The sequence below is a fragment of the Haemaphysalis longicornis genome, unplaced genomic scaffold (genome assembly GCF_048455015.1).
Source record: "Haemaphysalis longicornis isolate Haplotype H1 unplaced genomic scaffold, Haemaphysalis longicornis Haplotype H1 scaffold_6, whole genome shotgun sequence".
Lineage (NCBI taxonomy): Eukaryota > Metazoa > Arthropoda > Arachnida > Ixodida > Ixodidae > Haemaphysalis > Haemaphysalis longicornis.
In genome coordinates, this window is record NW_027526407.1 from 120,028,028 (window position 1) to 120,049,470 (window position 21,443).

Consider the following 21,443-nt stretch of genomic DNA (forward strand, 5'->3'; position numbering starts at 1 on the left):
AGCAAGCTGGTGAGCTGGATGCTCTGCGTTCGTTGCGGAACCATATCCATACTGACTTTAAGGGAATTTTGACCAGTAGCGACCGGCTCTTGATTTCAGAATCTTGCGACGTGACGAAGCTGAAGGCTAACTTGGAGAACCTGCAACAATTCAGAAGTGATCTAATTGAATCGGATTCTGATATATTTAACCTAGTTGAAGAGGAAATTGAGCAGGAGGTAGAGGAGGTGGATAGATACATTCTCTGCTTCTTCAGAGCAAATGCTTACCTCCAACATTGGTTACAGTGCCTAAACAACAAGCAGCCTTTAGACATCAAATCTACATCGTTTTCCGAAATGACCGTCTTCCTCAACACCCCGAGAGAGTTTTTATACTCGTTCGTCGAAAACGTGCCCAGTCGCCACAACGGGGATGGCGACAACTTGCCATCAAGCATGGAGCTTGGGGAAACAGAAACGCCTCCTATCGAACCAAACGTAGCACAAGCTTCTTGAGAAACACGCATTGAGCAGCCTTCTCTGGACTTTTAGTACATCTGTGTTCCAGACTTCATGAAGGGCGAATCCTTCCCGCAACTTCCCGAAACCTCGCTAGATGCAATCGACGAAGTGTGGGAGGTCGCACATGTGCGTCAGCATGAGTCTTTGCATCAAATTAGAGTTGAAAAGCCTGAGCAACCACAGCTCATCGCTGCTGATCAACATGAGGCAATAGCGACGCCTGATCGAGAAAAGGCAGCATCGCTTTTTCCGTTGACGTTGATCGTGGAAATAACGTCGTCCGAATCGGAGACAACCGACAAGAAAACAGGGGCAGCTATTGGCATGCGTGAGACCGATGGGCGAGCGTCATCCAACTCAGGCCACAAGAATTATTCCAAAACCGCCAACCCATTGAAAGTGGTCCGAGGCCGTATCTGGAATTCGTTCACGACAGACACTGGACACGCGGTTTGGTTCTGCGGCACATCACGTTGGCGACGGTCGGCGCTTCCGAGATTGAGACGCCGGCTTCAGCACCGCTGGAAGCGGAAGAGGTGCCCCGACTTGACAACGGCATGAAAGGATCTACTATACGGACTGAAAACCACAAGCTAGGACTAAGGATTCATTACTTGTCTATTGGTGATCTCGCGGGAGGGAGAAAAAGAAGCCGTTGTGAGCCGTTTCGACCTGAGGAAGAATTTAGCTACCTCTCCTCTACAACGCAGAGTATCAGCAGAGCCACGCGTGCTGGTTTACCGACACCAGTCCCATTCGTTGCTTGCAAGGTGTTTGATCGAGCCGCGGGGCACCTGAGAAAAGTGCGAACTAGCGGCAGGTTCAGTGGCATCGTGTGGTTGGTGCCTCAACTCTCCAGCGGCAGACGTGTGAACTGCGGCGGCGGGAGGATGTTGAATCCTCTCCGTGGGGTATGTGCTGTCAGCATCCCTATCATCATCGTGTACATAATCCTGTCATTGAAGGTCAGAACCCCGTTTTCGGTCAGCCATGACACCGAACCCTGCTGCCCGTCTTCTCTTGCCTTAACAGGGGCCATCTTGATGATAATGGTGGGTTTCTTAGTTGACGAGGACGTCACCACAACAGAGCTCCCACTATTAGCGCGGAGCGCGTCAACATGAAAACGAACATCAGCAACTACCAAGAAAAGCTATGTACAGGATAACACAGATTTAATGAAAGCTACATCAGTATCTGTACATGATGCGTGCGCAGTAAAATATTTTGAGCAGTTTGAGTCAAAGATAACCGAACGTAGTAAAGTTGTACTTGTCAATCAAATAAGAGCGCCCGGTGAAAGGCCAAGTAGTCGCCATGAAGCTTCCGTAGCGCACGATAGCCCCCAGTGCACTCCGCTGGGATGGAGTAGCGGCCGAGTTTGAGCAGCAATCTGCGGTCCCAATTCAGGCTGAGACGCGTATCCACATCAACGACTGCAGATGAGTTGATGTTTTCTAAGTGCAGGCGTTTCAAGGGCAGTGTTTCACATCTTGAGTGTGCTACTATAGTAGTAGAACTATAGTTCAAGAGGAGTGTGACTTGGGCGAGTGGTTGAACTTTGGCGAAACAACTATTTTTCAAGCATGTCTTTTTCGCGGTGACGTTCAGTCATAACAGAACGCCTGAGCCATCAATGTTGAATCATAGGGAATAGATTCGGCCGACGCATCGATGCAAATGCTTGATGTGGGATAGGTAGGTGATGCCCAGGATGACTATGGGCATTAGATCCAGATAAACGCGAAAACCACGAAGGATCCAACCCCTTGGCGTAGGGCTTTGGCAGAGTTGGAGCAGGCGGCTAACTTGAAAATGTCGCTGGTCTCCAAGCGCAGAAAATCGAATTCGTCGTCGGTGCTTGCGACATCCTCCGCGACGTTTAAACTTAATGATGCAAATTACTGCGGGCGGGGGTGGCTTGAAGTTCAGAGAGGGTACCACGCTACAACATAACCAGAGGGTACAACGCTGAAACATAACTAACATAACTACAACAAAACCACAACGCTAGAACATAACCACAGAACACATCACCACAGGCATGCTGATTACACAAGTAGGATTTTTTATGTGTTTCGGAAATATCTTCCAAATTTCCATTTGTATGTTTTACACCCCGTGTGGTTGCACAAAAGAAATTATTCAGTCTTTAAACAATTTTTGAAACTTAAATCCTGTAATTTTAGAGTGTTGGCGGTCCTATTTGTCGAGCCAGTAAATATTTTAATGTTGAGGGATGGGAAGAGCTGAAACGGTACTATGCTTCTCACTAAGTAGGCAATTTGTTGGTCGTGAAGAGTTGTGAAAGCAAGCACTGGCACATCGTAGGATGTTTTTATTTTTACTAGAGGTACCTGAAGAATATGTGTTGTTATTTTAAGGTCAGATTTTACAGTTGTTGAAGCTGAGTTTACTATGTCGCATATGGGACTACACACGCTTAATCACAGCAATTTATATTTCACTACAATAATAAGAAATATAGACAGCCGATAGTGTTAAGTGGAAAGTATTGTGGGATTTACTTGTGTTAAGTGACCAAATGCCATTTTCTACATATCCTATGAATGCCCCAGCGGATCGACTGACGCGACCCTTCGCGTGCATTTGTTGAATTCAAACAGCAGCAATAGAGATCTCTGACTGGTGGTAATAAAGCTGCAAGCGGGGAAAGCGATTTCTGGTGATATAAATATTCCGAAACCCACGTTCGGCGGATGGAATTTTACGGTTCAACGGAGTTGAGAAGTGCTCTCGCCTTCTTTCTAACCATCTAACGGCCTTGTACATGTTGTATATAAATACTGTTTCAACTCACGGCTGACTCTACAGCTTCGTCGCTCAGGTCCCAGTAGCCCTGGTGGCAGGCAGGGCAAGGCACTTTCACAACAGCTGATGGCAGCTGCCAGACCGACCGGCGTCAGTTATCCTGGACTGTGAGTATCGAAGTATTCCCTCAGTTAACTACACTTCTGAAGCCAGGTTATCGTAGTTTATAGAAAAGCTGCGCGAAACACTGTGGAAACTTTTGAATAGATGAGGCCAAGGACAGTGTTTTGGACTTTGCGCGTGGCTTACTAGTGGCTCAACAGTATAAATAGGGAAAAGGAATTCCTACGCGAGAAAGCAGCAAGATGGTGGTGTAGGTGACGAAGTTTCTAGAGGGAAGAGCCTTATCCACCTTTGCGAGGAGTTAAACTTTACTTGAGGCTGGGCGAAAATGAAGCATTTATTAGTAATATCATTCGTAAGAAGAACGTAACAGCTGAGGTTTTCAATGAGGCCTGGTCTGAAAAGAAAAAGTGTCACGGCTGCGAGTAGGCGCAAAGGAGCGAAAGGATGGCGGGAGCCGAAAGGATGGAACGGCTCGAGTTGAAGTGGTTCGACTTGAATGGCCGGCTGTGCTCTGCGGGAGTAGCATAGCTTCTCCAGTTGTTAAGACGAACGCTGCAAGAATTTTTTAGTACCGACTGCCGAAGTTTTTTGTATTGTGCGTCATTATTTTTAAATACTGACAAAAAAACCGTTTGATGTTTTCACTGGCCGCAGGAAGTACAGCAGAAAAGCAAATGACGAGAATTCGCGTTGTGATTCGGTACGACGATGTTTATAATTTATAAGTACATTACAAGTCTACTATTCGTGCATTATAACTATATGTTTAAAAGTGCATGCATACGCATTTGAGTTCTTGCAAATGTAATTTTCATCTGTAGTAGTAATGCTATCACTCTTTATTATTACTTTACATGCAAAATGTAGCTCTTTTGTATATTTTTTGAAGTTGTATACAAGTTTCGGATTCGGTTCCGTGCAACACGTCCATGGGGGCAAAATTTTTATGTGTCCCCGCATTAGCAATAATTACACAATCGCCATTATGCGCTGTATTCGTCTTCAAAAATGGGCTGGATAGCGTTCCTATCATTACTTTCACGGGCAAGTGTAGTTTAAAGCATTTAAAAAGACCGAGCAAAGTAGTAAGCATTGCCAAGTGCCACCCGCACCGCTGGTAAAATACCTCGTAGATGTTCCTTTCTCAGCCTCGCAGCTCCGCTGATCCGTCTTTGAAGAACCTATCGGATCATGAAAAGCTAGTTAAAACGAGACTGGGTGTCGGTCAATCGAGAAAATACCCCGCGCTAGATTCAAACACGCACATTGATACACAATTGTCCATGTGCCCCTTACTACTGGGATATAATAACTTGCGTGGCTTCGCAGGCTGTAGTGATGTGCCCCAAAAGCGAAGTGTGCAACCTCCTAGACGGAATACCCTTGGGCAATCCCCAACGGTGTACGTGCCGGAGTACGCCAGCGAGAGAAAGCGTGTGCGCCTGGCAGAAGGTCTTCTGGAACGGGTGTGTCAGCAGTTCTATTAGCGAAGACGCCAGTGCCGGGCGAGAAGACCGGTTTCGAGACAGCACGACAGGCGCGCAATCCCGCTTGGCATCCGGTGTCAGCGGGATTCTCCATTCGAGTTCGCCCGCCGCCCTGTGGTCTTCATCTGCGGCGCAGCAGCCAGGGACGGGCCCGAATCACTCCCGCCGGTGAGTGCCATGACGAGAGAGTGCCCTGAGAACTTCGAGTCGACGCCGCCTCGCGACAATAGTCCCCGGCCGCATCGCAAGTCTCATGAAGAAGATCTCGTTTTACAGCGTGGATTTACCATTAGTGTTGCGGCGACAATGCAGCAGAGCGCTATCGTTTGTTCCTCTTTGTGGTTTATCTTACGTTATGTCCGTCGTCCTTTTCGTCTTACAATATATTCGCATGTGTGGACTCATTCTTTAGTCTCTGTCTCCAATACACCAAGAAACCTAACGTGGCCAACCCCTTAACACGGAGATAGCATATATATGCCCTATGTATTCAAAGGCCTACACTATTATCAACATTACTGTTTGATATTCAGGCATAGTTTATCACCGGTTTATTTCAAGCGGGCTAGTGATTTTCTGCAAACACGGTTCAGTTATTGTACTCTTTCACTCTCTACTGTGCGGACGACACTCGGGCCAAATTGCCGCGCCACCGCTTCCCGTGCTCAGAGAAGTGTTTCTTTGCAAAACGTTTTCTTTCTCCTTAAACGACTGTGTATAAAGGAGGAGTTAATCTTTTGAAAAGCGGTGGGTGGCGTTTGGTCCCAACTTCGCATTCTTTGAAAGGTGAAAATGACCTATAATTTTTGCAGCGCTCCCTAAAATGGGCCACATGGATTCAGATCGCGCGCAAGATGAACAGCGCCGTACTGGGCAGTAGTCAGCGCACCTGACCACTCAGCCTGCATGCAATCTGGAAGAAATACGCTGTGTATCTGGGGCATAACAGCCGTATCCACCATAGTCTTGAAGATTTACACGAGCGGTGAGAGGAATGTTTCCTTTTGTTTTTATTCTAACATATAGTAAGTCCGTACCGCCTTGCAAGGCATACCCATTGTGTTCATGCGCGTTTAAGAAAAAATGTTGTTTTGTGACAAAAGGAGAAATAAGGAGCTATAGGATTTTCAGATTACAGCGGAGAGTTTCGAGAGGAAGATGTGGACCCTAACGGTGTGGTGGTGTTTTGGGGTCTAGAGCCGCCAGGTTACAGTAAGTAATTAGGGTGAATTGCGCATCTTCCGCCTCGAACTGTACGTAAACGGTAGGTGTTTTAGAATGAACACATTTCTATCTCTCACAGACACCCACTGCAAATGCGCGCATTGTAAAATGAGTCCAAGATTTCCTCGCGTGTTGTTTCGAAAACCGACAAAAATTGTGACTGGCAAAGCCTCCATCGGAGTTCGACGGAGGGAACCTGCGACAAGCTGCCACTTCAGGACGCCGAGAAAGAACGGTGCTGCAGGCAGCGCCAGAACGGGAAGGGTTGCGCTGGACTTACCGCAGTCGTGAACGAGAAGAAAGGTGATTAAGAAGTAAAGCTCGGCACGCTTCGAGCGGACTCCTCACAGGAAAACAGAACGGAAACGGTGGCGCGAAGAAATCAACAGAAGACGAAAAGATGAATTTAGGAAAAAAGTACCAGGCGCATTTTTGAAAAAAGCGGCAAGCGGAGATTTGAGACGAGAGGATCGCTGATGCCGAATGTATCTTTGAAAAGTTAGCGCGGAAGATGTTTATTGGCGTTCGCCTGCAAAAAACAAACAACCAGCTTGAGATTGTGCACGGCAGTGTGGGGTACGTTGGGGACGTAGATGATTAGAGTAATCGCGTGCAGAATAGAAAAAAGTTTGGTTCTAACTAAACCATGTACTGCTTTGTGTTGCCGACGTTAGAACATCTTGGAGGCAAGTGTTTTTGGAAGTTTAAATTACAAATTTCTCCTCATTCTTCACTGCTACACAGTTTTCGGCAACAAACAGGTAGAAAAAGGAACTTTGCTTTACGCATTACATTGCATCCTCAGCAGGTAGAAGACGCTGATTTTGGGCGAGTATACAACACTCAACACAAGTGCACTGCACTCACTTAGAGCTCGAGCCCGTGAGAAGCAGATGCAGTGACGGGATACGTAGACGTGATGGCAGGATTAACAAAAAAAAAGATCCTGCTTGCAATCAAGCAAACTAAACTAGAGCTGGCGAGAGCTTGAGATTTTGAAATTACGCTCCCAATTGGTGGTGATGAAGTCCGAAAAAGACGTACCTTCCAGTGTCTTATATGGCTTTTTATTGTTCAAGAACGTCGTAAGGTATATCCCTGAGGTTGAAACAATGGGTATCAGTGAGTTGTGATCAATACAAAAACTGTTTAATTCACTCAAACTCCAAAAAGAGGCTTGATACGTAACTCACATGTTTTAATTAACTGATAAGATAGACTGATGATAATAGCAAGCGGCGTAAAACAGATGCTGCCTTAGAGTCTGCGGGGGTTGGCTGTGCAGAGGGAGCTCCGTCTGTGCTCCACTAAGTACAAAAAAATGTTTGAGCCGACAAAGAAACGTCATGACGAGAATTGCCGCCCATGTGGGCGGCGAATCCACAGGTGCTACTCCTATACCGTCAATAGCAATGCATTTAAAAGGGGTATACTCTACCAGAGCGGGTTGTAGCCAATAAACTGAAAACGGGCCACCTTCAGGTTCTGAGAGACAGGTTTCGCCCCAAGAGACTAAATACTCGTTGCGTCATCATGAGATGACACATGTCGATGAAGCAGTAGCATACACCGAATCTGCCGCCCGATTCGAACACGCCAAGCAATTACCATGGAAGTACAGGGATCTGTTGTGCGCACCATTGTTTAGTGGTAAATACGTGACAGTGACCCCTCACCCCCAAAACCAGACACTACACTGCGAAATTGGCGAAGACTGGTGAATTGGCAGGACATTGTATAGCTTTAAAAGGACCGAATGCAATGGGCAGTAGAAGGATGCTGTACTTGGTTCTTTCAAAATTTTGACGAATCTACCGTTCAAAGATGAAATAGGATTGCAGATATTTGCGTACGACATTGCAGGTCACACATAGAATGCCAATGGCTGGCCGTCAAAGAAATGTACAGAATTTTATTCAATGTAGTCATTACCCCAAATAAGGGCGGAGAGGGACAAAAGAAAATTTTGTAGAATAAATATCAGAACACCAAAACGTCGGAAAGAGCAGTCGATTACAACTTTGGTATCGGCTCCTGTGAAGAAATTTTTACAAAAAGGTAAGCTTAGCCCAGATAAAACGAGAACGGTGGCAAACAAAACAGCGCGTCTCATCAGCCACTGTCCACCTAATATTTGTTCTAAGCCTCTTGTAACATACGTACCAACTGGCGGTGCTAATCCTTTTATTGAAGCAAATTTCTACTAAAAAGGCCACAAGAATACAGAGGGCGTGTTATTTGATCCCAAACCCCATATAAGGAATACAGTGACAATACGCCAGTATACTTGTATGATAGGCCAGCTGAAGATGCAGATATTGAACACAGCAGCGGAGTACAAGGAGGGTAATGTTGATGTTTCTCGTACAGCTAGACATTACCAACTGTGCTCACAACCATCTTGCTAGGGAAACAGTGGCGATATTAGCGCAAGAATGCCCCTGCATGGGCTTCAATGTACAATAAAAATTCCCTAGCAATATTTCAACACTCTTTTCAGGCTCGTGACACTTCACTCCTCCAGCATGCTGTAAGTTACCTGAATGGGCCGTTCTTATATGTGACATGTGCGCCCCACACTGATACAGGAGAAATACCCTATGCCCCATCTTAAGCGGTGAACAATTTTCGAGTGTGAATAGGGGGTCAAATGTTAATGCGACCGGTATTATTCAGTACCTGTATGCATGCAGAAGGCTTCGACCTTTCTTCTCCACTAGATTTGTCTGCCCGCCTTTTCACAACACTGTGCTGTACGTGTTCATGATGACGTTTTCTACATTTCGGCGTTTGCGAATGAAATGTAGGTTTCGCCAAGCAATTGTCATAATGTGCAGACATTCAGTAAAGTAGCAAACCGATAAACTTGCAGTTCTTCGAAAAATCGCTCCAAAATTATAAACAGCCTTTAAAACAGTGGTTGCATGAATATCGGCGACATAAAGGAGTGCTATCGCCCGCCTCAAATGCCATTAAGATAACTACAACTGGTTGCAGATAAAGGGCGAGAAAGAACGCAAACGGGGGGATCCTTCAATACGCCGGGAAGGTTACTTCATTCAACCCAGTTTGCGAAAGGGGGTGTATTTGGCGATAATAGGATTTGGTAAACAAAGGTAATGGCTTGGAATGTGGGGATAAAGAAGAGGACAGTGGTTTTACTGCAGTCAATCTATGCACCCACAACACACTTGTAACACTTCTGGTTGGCCTGATCCTGTCTCCAAAAGAGGATGGACTTCTTTGGGAGCGGTGACTGGTAGAGGCGAGTTTTGTGTAAAAAAAATTCAAGTCTGTGGCAATTTCCTCCACTCCGGAGTTCTCTGGCCTTGACTGAGGCTGACAGGTGAGCGCGGAGGAACGAAGCTTGCTCTGGATGGCACACACCAATAGCGAGCCACATGAATACCTAGGGCGACGGCACGGAGCGAATCTGAACTCTCGGTGAAGCGTAGGGAAGCACAGACGCGTCCGTCCTCCACCAACGTGACGTCTGAACTCAATAACTACGTCGTTCTACCTCCTTCACGGTGACCTTTACGCACAACTTAATGAAATCACTTGACCCACAGTGTTTGTTACTAACCCATCGACAGTAATGGCGAGGTTGCGCTCGTATATCAACTAGGGACTATACTTCGCTTCTATGTACTTACTTTTTGAAAATTCTCTTTTTCCACCAGAAGGGTAGCACACGCTGGCAAATGTATGAAAGATTTTCTACGATAATCTTTCGCAGAGAAGCACCGAAACTCCTCACCTAAATTCTTTTCCCTGAGACGTGCCCATGCACGTGACAATGCGAACTAGTCCACTAAGATTTACTGCTTCGTGGCGGAATTTAGCGCAGCCACGACATTGTACTATGCACAGCAGTTACAAAATAAACGCGTACAACGCTGAGCTGCTGTAGTCCACCAATACTTCCACACTTATTATTTCATTTTAATCAGTAGTTGTTTCCAGTAATTACGGAGTATGAAACGTATGGGACCCAAACTTTCTTTTTGATAATAATTTTTTATTATGTCTCGTGCTTTCAAATAGATTTATTGCGTATATGTGGAAACTGGTACGCTGACTTTGGATAGTTTTTTTAAAGTGCTGCTATTCTCCTTGGGAACGCTTGTTTTATTTCGCTGCCGCCCAGGCGCCTTACGTATCCCATTTAGGGAGCACTGCGCAACAAATAGGGGCAGGCTGGGCTCGAGTTTCAGAAAATACTGACTACCAATCAGTGACTACTACATGGTTCATAGAGATTCGATGTAAAACGCGGTTACCTAGCTTGTCCGCGAATGTTGTTTATCGTAGCAGCATGTTCAGAACCCAAATGAAGGACAATAACCTTGCCAGTTTGGTCATGTGAATAAAAATTACGAACGTTTCACGTGTTCGTTTAAGTGCGTTTGGAAATTCGAGAATAAACAAAAAAACATTCTACGTTTGAAAGTAAAGAAGGTCGATTTATTTTTGTTACTATCACCTTGCACCTCCACATGTCTTGTGGCATAACAAAAGTGTATGTGTACTTCGGTGTTGCCACCGCACTTGCATTTGTGTTTTTGTTTCTTGGGGGCTCTGTGGCTGTGCCATTGTACAGCCCACAAACCCGTTCTCTTTTGCAATGCAGGTGCTCGCCCCTATCATCGTTCAATTGCTGGTTCGTGCTCTGCTGTCTGCCTCATCGGATATTCCAGAATAGCCCGAGCGACTCAGCACCAGGAATGACGCCATCCTTTTCATGCGTGCTACAAACGCTTCGGGCTGTACGGCGGAGCCGCCGGCAGATCACGGGATTACCGACATCATCATCGCATCACTGCCGTCATCAACAGTTCAGCGACATCTATAAAATGTCAGCAACCACCCGTCAAGCTTTTGGGGCTTTGTGGCTGTGCCATCGCACGGTCTACTAAAGCGTTCGTCTTCGCAATGGATGTTAGTGTACCAATTGACCTCTTCACTAAAAAATAGCGATTATTTTTCGGTACAGCTACCAAGCTCACATTGCTGTTTTGCCCTTGCCCTTCGAAGTGTGAATGTTGGTCGTGCTCTCTTGCTTCTGTTGGTAGACGTGGATTCCAACCTCGGCCCTAACTCTTTTCCTGACGACTCCCCGCCTAAAGACCCTCTTCCCGCTAACCTTGTTCTTTCCGAACTACAAAAGTTACCTACACTCCTCGCGGAACTGCTAGGACCTAAAGATACCCCCCCACCCTCCCTCCACCCCCCCTACCCCACTCCACGAGCGATGGGAGACCTTGCGGTCCAGCCCCGCCCTGCCGACCCAGCTCGCGCTGACGGCCAGGGGCCAGGAGCTGCTGGCCCAATACGGTTCCCGCGACCTGGGAACCGCTCCGTCTGGCGTATGAACACGCCTAGAGCTCAAATAAAGTTACTACTACTACTACTACTACTTACAACAAACGAAGCCATGGCTGATCTCACTAAACGAATTACGGAAGTTGAAGTCCATTACCAATGTCTCTTGACTGTTAGGAAGGGTATCGAAACAATTAAGGGTAACACCGCAGAAATATCCCGTCAAATCTTTGACGTGGAGCCGCCGGTTGACGAGGCTGGAAATCTTTCCAGAAAAAACAACCTTAACTTTTACGGCCTCCCTGACCCAAACCCGTCCGAAAAATTTGCAGATTCCCCGGAAATAATTATTCACCGCTGTCATGACCATATAAATTTGATTCTTGATTCTGAACTAATCGAACGCGCTCACAGCGTTGGCCAGCAGCGTCATGATCATCAGCGCCCTATAATAGTGAAGTTAACTTTCCTTAAAACCAAAGAGGAGATTTTCTCCAATAAACTCAAGCTGAAAGATACAAACTACAGTATTGGGGAAGACTTTCCCGAATCCGTCCGCAAAACCCGAAAACACTTTGTCGCATTGGTCTGTACCAAATCGGAACCCTTCTCTCTACGATGAGGTGACTGTGAGAGGTAAAGAGGTTCCCAGCCTGCACCACATATGTATCGCAGGGTCGCTCTTTACTGTAGAAAACTTTGTTTCTTGATAAGAAAAAGTTACGTTTCCTAGAAAACATCCCAAACTCTAAACAAAATTGCATAGCAATCCCCCGCCGTTCAATAAAAACAAAACGTGTATTGTTACAACGCCCCAAACTAGCCTTCCTTTCCTTTATTCTTCACTAATATACGTAGCTTCCTTCCAAAATGCGGTGCAGAATGAGTTCTTGTGTCGACATAGGACAGCAACATACTGGTTCTGGCAAAAACGTGGTTGACGCATGATGTCACAGATAGTGAGGTTCTAGCAGAATTGCCAGATTTTGTAGTTTTCCGGAAAAACAGGAAACAAACACGGGGCGGGGGCGTACTACTTGCTGTCGATTTGCAGTTATCTTATTCAATAATAAATATCCACTGCGGGCTCGAAAGTCCGTGGTTGATAGGCCGTGCTGTACCGGAGACAGTTCTGCTAGGTGGGTGCTATCGGCCACAGGACAATAACCCAGATTTTGCACAAGATCGAAACGATATACTCAACGAGCTAACTGCTAACTATTCTACCGCGCATATACAGCTTTGTGGAGACTGCAGTTTTTCTGACATCATTTAGAATTACGGCTACCAATTATTACCTAACCACTCCAGAACAAAATATTCTATTAACGTTTCCCCAAAGTTTAACGTCACAAAGCTAATAACAGAACCTACACGCGTTTCTGGTGAAACTTCTAATATTCTGGACCTGCTACTGACAACTAAACCAAAAAGCTTATCACATAACGCACACATTCATGAGATTAGCGACCACATTTTTTTTTGCTGTTTTTGAATTTGTCATAGAACTCCGCAACTCGTGCAGTAAAACAATATGTCTATATCACAACGGGGATTGAAATGCAATAGACACTGTACTCAAAGCATTGCTGCACCATTTCAAAGCAACCTTAAGTGAACGATCAGTGAACAATAACTGGTTAATTTCGAAGAAGAAATCAGGCAGCTAACAAACAAGCTTATTCCCAGTGCTTCCTTTCGTTCTAGTCACAAAAAAAATGTGGTTTTCCAAACTTTTAATGCGGCTTGAAAATAATAAAAAAAACTTTTTTGCGCAGCTAAACCTGCAGCAACCGCCAGCTCATAAGCTAAGTATAAAAAAGCCGAAATCTTTTATATAAGGCCATTCGAACTGCAAAAAAAACCTTTTTTATGCTGATTTTCCAAACATTTTAGTGAACAACTCTAGGAAGTTTTGGAAGGTGATTAACCCCCCCAATACAAGTAATATTTTGAATATAACATCCGGTGGGGAAGTTAGCGATTCAGGATGTGCAGAATTATTGAACTCGGCATTCGCTTCCGTGTTCAAAAACAAAACTAACAGTCCCCTTCAGATTTTCGCGTGTATCATCGACTCGCTAATGCCCAGTAATTTCATCACTGCCGAAATAATATCGTTAATCGACAAACTAAAACTCTCTTCTTCATCGGGATCAGACGATATTAACTCAAATGTCTGAAAAATACCAAACACATATCTGCCATATATAGGTCATTGTTCTGTCAGCCATTATCCACAGGTAACCTACCAATCAAATAGAAAATAGGAAAGGTCATTCCAGTCTTTCAATCAGGTGATAGATCCTATCCTCTCAATTATTGCCCTATTTACTTGACAAGCGTGCCTTGCAAGCTAATGGTACACGTAATTCACACCGAAATCATGCACTTTTTAAAGTCTAATCACATTTTTCATCCCGCACAGCGCTGATTTAAAAAACAAATTTTCGTGTGAAACCCAACTTTCTCTTTACGTTCATAACCTGCACACTAACCTGGACAAAAATATACTCACTGACCCCATTTCTTGACTTTGGAAAGTCATTTTACAAGTATCCTCAACCGACTGACATTAAAACATTCGAAACCAAACTTAAACCCTGAAATAATAATGTGGATTCGAGAATTTATGAATAATCGTTCCTGACTTGTTACTGTTAATGAATATCCCTCTTACCCTCTGGCAGTAACATCAGGCATTCCGCAAGGATCTGTTCTCGGAACATTATTATTCCTAATATACATCAAACGATCTACGTTTTATGTATCCAGCAGTATTCGTATGTTTGCAGACAATTGTGTAATATACCGTACAGTTACTCACACTTCAGCCCAAGTTGCATCGCAAGATTCAATTAACCATGTGCTTTACTGGTGCAATCCTTGACTTATGACACTAAACTCTTATAAATGCAAGTCCCAGTCTTTTCGTCGTCGCCACCGCCCCATCACCTATTATTATCGAATCGGTAACGTTACATGCGAAAATGTCATCACTTATTACTACTTGGGAGTCACTTTGAGCAACGATTTAACTTAGTGCGCACATATTACCAACATCATATCGTCAGCTCACACATGGCTTGGTTTGTTGAAAGGACACCTACGTCTTGCACGCTTTCACGTAAAACGGCTAGCCTATAAATCTTTAATTTGCACCCAACTTGAATACGGGTCGCCTATCGAGAGCCCTCATCAAGCATACTTAACCGACCCACTAGAATCAGTACAGAATCGAGCAGCTAGATTCATTCACTCCTCATATTCTTGCGAAGTGAGTGTTTTATTTCTTCAACAAGGATCTGGTCTTTTAAGCCTTAACATTCGTCACCCAGTTGCCTGCCTCATTTTCTTAGACATTCTATTACAGTCCACTCGGTCACCCGCCTAATATCTTGTCATTGCTGGCATATCTCACAGCAGCACTCATTCTTTTCATTTCACCCGGCCAAAAGTCCATACTACGATATTTTCCGCTTCCTTCTTTTTTTTAGCGAAGCCTCTGACTGGAATGGCCTTTCCGCTCTTCTTGCAACCATAATATGCCACTCAATATTTACACAAACTATCACTAGCTCCTGTTCAATTTGAAAACTCGATAGTGTTACTTTTTGGACCACTGGTTGTCGCTCCGTCTTTTTTTCCTATTATTCTTTCTGCAAGGCGTTACACTCGTTAATAGATATACCAATCCTGCATATGTATTCTTTTCCTTTCTGTAGTGGTTACCTCTGTTCGTACTTATGCCAATCCTGCATATGCATTGCATTACTTGTATCTGTTTTCCACCCCTTATGTAATACTCTTCTGGGGGTCTTCAAGGTAATAAAGCGATGTGATGTTTTTTGATAGGCAACAGTGCTGTTGCGTTGGCGTTCCAATAGTGTTTCGCTGAGTTTTACAATGTCCTTGCCGCGAACCGATGTATGAGTAACGAGAGCTCGGCCGATAAATCCGTGTAGAGAAAACGCCACAGCATACGAACCACCGAAAGTGTTTCAAGTCCGTCACATTGCCGATAGCTCCCTGGCAGCTTGTATTTTCTTTTAATTTAGGGAGCGCTCATGTTTGCTGTAAATAGGTGATTTTCTGTAAGAATCTTACTTATTTTCACATTGTGGTATTCGCCCGGACTTACAACGAACACCTTGCAAGGTTGGAGTTTGTACACGAGGCCACTCGTACAGGGGAATTAACACTGAAGCCTGAAAAGTGCCGTTTCACGTACCAGGAGCTAACGTTTTCAAGCCACGTCGTCAACGCTGTGGGAGCCGTACCTGACCCGGCAAAAGCTTCAGCCAATGCGAACTTCCCAAGGCCGAAAGGCAAAAAGGCAGTGCGAAAATTTCTCGGACTGTGCGAATACTACCGGCGCTCCGTTGCAAACTTCGCACGCATAGCAGAGCCTCGCTCACACGCTTGCGAAAGTTACCACCAATTTTAGCTGAAAAAACGAGCAAGAAGAAGCACTCAGCGAGCTGCAAAGACGCCTGCAAAGCCCACCCGTGCTCACTCATTTCGGCGAAGACGACAAAACGAAAATGCACACGGACGCCAGTGACATAGGCTTGCGTGCCATCCTTGTTAAAAAAAAGCGGATGCGAAAAGTAATCACCTTTGCCAGCCGTGGTCAGTCGAAGGGAGAGAAAAGCTACTTAACGTCTTTAAAAGACTGGGTCGCTATTATATAGACGATTTCAAAATTTCGCCAATAGGTGCATGGTAGAACATTCAAGGTTGTTACAGACCACCATGCGCAGTGTTGGCTAGCAAATTTGAAGGAACCCTCTGGCTGTATTGGGCGGTGCAGCTTGCACCTGCAAGAGTTTGATGTTACAATCATCTATAAATCGGACAGAAAACACTCCGACGCCCACTGCCTGTCCCGCGCTACCGTCGACCCACCACCACAAGACTGTGATGAAGACAGCGCGTTCTTCGGAGTCGTGACAGAGAGCGACCTTGCCGCCCAGCAGCGTGCCGACCCCGACTTACGCGTCATAATCGACTACCTCGAAGGATAGAACGTCGCCGTGCCTAGGACTTTCAAACGCAACCTACCAGCATTCAGCCTGAAAAACTCCGTTCCGGTGAAGAAGTTCAGCCCGGGAACGAGAACGAATTATCTTTTTGTCATCCCCGCAGACCTTTGTGACGAAATTTTGGAAACATGCCACGACGACCTATCTTCCGGACATCTCGGCGCAGCCCGTACATTTGGAAAAATCAAGGCGAAGTACTACTGGCCCCGCCTTACATCCGACGACACCACTACGTCCGGAGCTGCCGTGACTGCTAGCGACGAAAAACGCCCCCAACAAGACCCGCCGGACTTCTGCAGCCGATCGCCGTCTCATCGAGGCCCTTCCAACAGATTGGAACGGATCTTCTGGGCCCGTTTCCTACATCCCGGTCCGACAAAAAGTGGATTGTCGTAGCTACAGACTATATTACGCGTTTCTCAGAGACCGCCGCTGTTCCGAGAGAGACTGCACAAGGAGTTGCAAAGTTCTTCATAAGCCAAGTTGTGTTGCGACATAGAGTCCTGGAAGTTCTAATCGTGAACCGCGGAACGGCCTTTACTGCGGAGCTGATGCAAGGAATATTAGGCTACAGCAACAGGGATCAGCGAAAAACTACGGCGTACGACCCACAAACAAACGGACTAACGAAATGTCTGAAGCAAACGATCGCGGATATGCTGTCAATGTACGTCGAAGCTGAACATAACACTTGGGACGAAGCGCTTCGATATTTCACATTTGCGTACAACACGGCTATCCAGAAAGCTATTCAGATGACGGCTTTTCAGCTTGTCTATGAAATGCGGCCGACTACGATGCTTGACGTCATGCCTCCGTATGTAGAAGACGACGACCTGAACCGGGACGTCCAAGTATATCTTCAGCATTCGGAGGAAGCCCGCCAGCTCGCTCGAGTTTATTTAACGGCCAGCAGCTGGTGGATGCCGGGCGCTACAACCTCCGACGCCGAGACGCCGAGTACCACTCAGGGGATCATGTTTTGGTTTGGACTCCCATCCGACGACGCGGAATCTGCGACGGTATTCGGGAGCCTACCAGATTCTACGGCGTGTCGGTCAACTTACCTACGAGGTGATCGCCGATGGTGATTCGTAACATCAAGACGACGCACGCGGCCCGTAGTTGTCTACGTAGTTGTTTTGAAATCTTACCATGCAAGATGACGGAATTTTTGTGTCGTTTGTTCGGACTGCTTTTATTTTACCATTGGGTGGATGCAGTCTTAAAGAGGGTAATGCCGCGAACCATGTATGGGTTAGTGTTTATATTCTTTGCTTATTGCCCGGCCACGCTCGGCTCGGTTATCTCTGTCTCAAGCGAAGCGCGTCTTCTATTCTTTATTTTTAATCCGCACGGCCTATCTCATTCAGATAAGCAGACTGTGTCGCGCTGACGTCACTAGCCCAGAATATTCTTGTTTGATCTACAATGTTCTGGATGTAAATAGACCGTTCAAGAAACACTCGTGCCGAAAGATAAAAGCCGGCAGAGCAGACGCCATGGCATTCGAATGGCCGGAGCTAGCCTGTACACGTAACTTTGTTGACTGCTAATTCGCCGCCTGTGTGTTCTTTGAGTTACTAGAGGAGCACAAGTTCACTCGAATAAATTTGTTAATTTGTTTTCCTTGAAGACAACTCTGTCGTCTTTGACTTCGTGACATCTGGTGAGTTGCGGCGGACATGCACCGTAAGCCCTAGGGAAGCCGACAAGCAAGCCGCACTCGTGTCAGCCGCCGACAGGAAGGTCTTCAGCCGTAGTCTGGACGTATTCAGGATAAAGTGAAAAAAGAAGACGTCGTGACCACCACCATGATCAAGGCAGGCACCATGACTAGCGCTACCAATTCTGCCCTCGTTCTTCAGCAATCCAGGGAGCCCCCATGATTCCATGGACTTGTTGGAGCAAGTCGACCGGGTCAGGCAGTTTAACCGATGGGACGACGCGGAGACATTGAGGCAAGTGTATTTGTACCTTGAATATTCAGCACGGATCTGTTTCGATTACAATCAGAGCGCCCTAGAATCATTGAACGAATTCAGAATGCAATTTTGCTCTACGCTCACCATGGTTGTGCGAAAATAGCGCGCCCAAGTGTTGCGGCAGACGTGGACACCACGCCCTAACGAAGGCATTGTTGTGTTCGTCGATGAGATGAAGAGACTTTTCAGGCGTGCTGACCCTTGCATTGCGGAAGAAGAAAAGGTACGGTTTTTAATGCGCGGTGTGCAGGAAGAACTTTTTTCTGGACTTGTCCGGAATCCGCCCAAACCGTCGCCTAATTTGTGATCGAAGCAAGCACAATTGAAAAGGCCCTCGAAATGCGTGCTAAATTGTACAACCGAAACTTTGTCGGCATGGCCAATGCAAACTACGTCGGCAGCATGCGGATTCCGGCAGATAGCCTACGCGAGACTATCCGCGCAATAGTGATGGAGGAGCTTCGGAAACTTCTCCCAACGCCGCCGCAACCACAAGTCGCTTCTCTTAGCGACGTCGTTAGAGAAGAAATGCAGGAAGCGCTGTGAACTTCAGCGACGCCAGAAACACCCCGCGAGCCGCAAGCGATGGCCAACGAGGCTGCTGTCAGTCGCCCTCGCCATCTGCGCCCTGTCGCCACGAGGCTCCGTGCCGTCGTCCCCTCTGGCCGGCCCGGCCACCTGCGGGGAAACCCCCCGCCCGAAAGAAGAACGACGTCCGGCGACCGCCCGACAATCGTCCCCTATGTTACCACTGCGGAGGGTCCGACCAGATCTACTGTCTCTGCCCCTACAAGAGCCTCAGTTTGCCAGGGTTTTCCGTCGACGCACCGTGCCTCCGACCCGGGCGGCACCCATCTGATATCGAAGGATACCTCTCTAACACCAGCCGTGGACCAGCCCGGTTCAACCGTTCACCATCACCCTACCGATACCAGTTGGCGAACCACTGTAGCAATGCTCAGTTCGCACGTGGAAGGTCCCCCAGCCCACGCCGGGGAACTAAACGCATCAACTTCTGGAGGTGAAGTTACACAACGGCGGAAAAATGAAACCCCCCCAACGACGCAACGACTCGCCGAAGACCATGATTCACGATTTGCCCTCAGCCTGACGACCCTTCCCTTCCCCCAGCTCTGGAGCAGACGCTGCGCGACCATGAGGACTTAGGCATACCCCTGACGTCTTCCTGCCTTCTAGCTGCAGCGGCGGCCCTCTATATGTGTAAACCCTAATACCTGATCTCGATCGATTCTTTTCTGCTGAACGCAGAGCAGAAAATACCTAGAGGGCATGCGCTATCAACGGAAGTGCTGCAAAAACTCACAACGCTTAGTGCGCGGGGATATCAAACAGGCAAAAGAGAAGTCTGAGTAACAGTTATAAGTCTGGATTCGTTTAACTATTTATATTCCGGTTCATTGAGGTCTTACAACGCTTGTGAGAAGTAGGAAAACTGTTCCTACAAGACGTAATGCACCGAAGTGGCTGGTTTTGGTTTTGAAAGATACGAAATTATTTTGGAAAGTTTCATTGCCTTGGGAACAAATGGGTTATTATTTAAAATCCTTCGACTGTAACCCCCCTTAAACACATAGTGAATATCAGACGTGCAAATTGGTCGAACAAAGAAGCCCTAAAGGTTTGCTGTAAGCCATTACAAACAAATCTGCAGACTTCCGTCTGTATTTAAAAACATTTATTTGTAGGTATCAACTGGAACAAAATGCTTCAGACGTTTTGAACCTGCGTTTATATTGGCGTAATTTTAAGCATCTGACTTAGGTAAGCTTTCGGCAAGTAAAGAAACATACATAGCGCAGAAATTTAACGGCACAAATGGGTGTAGCAGACATGTATTGCTCGTATCGTCAGCCCCTACACCCGCTAAACGCCTTATTGCCGCGCGTTCAAAGTCTTTTGTTTGCAATCGCGCTCTAAACCTTGTGTTTTGCTCCTTGTATGGCGATCATATGTTCATTCACCTGGCCCATGAATGTTCAGACATGTGGTTGGGTCACAACGATGTCTTGCAACATCGTTTAAATGTACTAGGAAGTGAAAAAAACTCATTTGCGGAGTACACTAGAGACACGTGCACAAAAAGATACCTCAGCATTGTTTATTGCTTGCCACCTTGCTCTCGTATGTGGTAAATGCTTTACGGCGTTAAAGAAAAGTGACCATTTCTTGGAATAATTTTTATTTCCGTCATTGTATTTTTGTGAAAAACATCTACCCGTGAAACATGCACGGCAGAACAAGGCGTTTTGGTGGAAAGTCAAAGATTTAGATTCCCAGAGCTGCAAAAAGTATACTGTCCTTCGGATTGGCTCCTATCAGTCACATTTTGTCACCTTTAGCATTCCTTGCTGTGTCGACATACCTAGAAAAGCCGGACGTTCGGGAAGCATCAGATGACTACTTTTTTGAATTCTTGCAAAATTGCGGTGATTTCTTTTTTGTGTGAAACGTCTACGAGTGAGACATACAAGGTCTCATGTGGTGATTTCAAGGCAATTGAAAGAGATAGAGATTCTAGGAGCGAAAAATTATAGGGCGTTCTGAATTCGCTCCTGCCAGTCCATATTTGTCATCTTAATATTTGTCATGGTGGTTCCACAAACCCTGCAAGAGTTACACTTTCGAGAAGCACCGAATGTTTACCTTTCAAGGGATCTCTGGAGCACCTAACTAAGAAAATGCAGCTAAACCTCTAGCAATTATCCTGTACGATTTGCAGAAACATAAATATTTTAAGCTCTGCCATCCTGTATATCTGTGCGCTGAATGGCAGCTGTTACGTAATTTATTGTTGCAGACTCCCTTTTGCAAAACAAGAAATTTCTGTGCAATCGGCACATCGTGATGGGTTTTATAAGTTTAGTTTCCGTGATTACCTGTCTTTTGGCTCTAAGTATGGCATTTAGTCTGTCTTTGTATCGGCTTCGAAGGTGCACTTTGTAGTAACCACGCTCC

The 21,443-nt window shown here is 46.0% G+C and overlaps 1 protein-coding gene across 1 annotated transcript; it reads left to right on the forward strand.

The window, feature by feature from the left end:
* Positions 1–11,051: 11,051 nt before the first annotated feature.
* LOC144142202 (uncharacterized) lies at positions 11,052–12,059 on the forward strand. The gene is made up of 2 exons (XM_077673567.1): positions 11,052–11,319; positions 11,524–12,059. The coding sequence occupies exons 1-2, from the start codon at positions 11,052–11,054 to the stop codon at positions 12,057–12,059; spliced, it is 804 nt and encodes a 267-aa protein (XP_077529693.1).
* Positions 12,060–21,443: the final 9,384 nt, after the last annotated feature.

Coding starts and splice junctions, on each gene's coding strand:
- LOC144142202 (XM_077673567.1), top strand. CDS start 11,052: ATGTTAGTGTACCAATTGACCTCTTCACTAAAAAATAGCGATTATTTT. Junction 11,320..11,523: donor GGAACTGCTAGGACCTAAAG/ATACCCCCCCAC, acceptor TACTACTACTAC/TACTACTACTTACAACAAAC.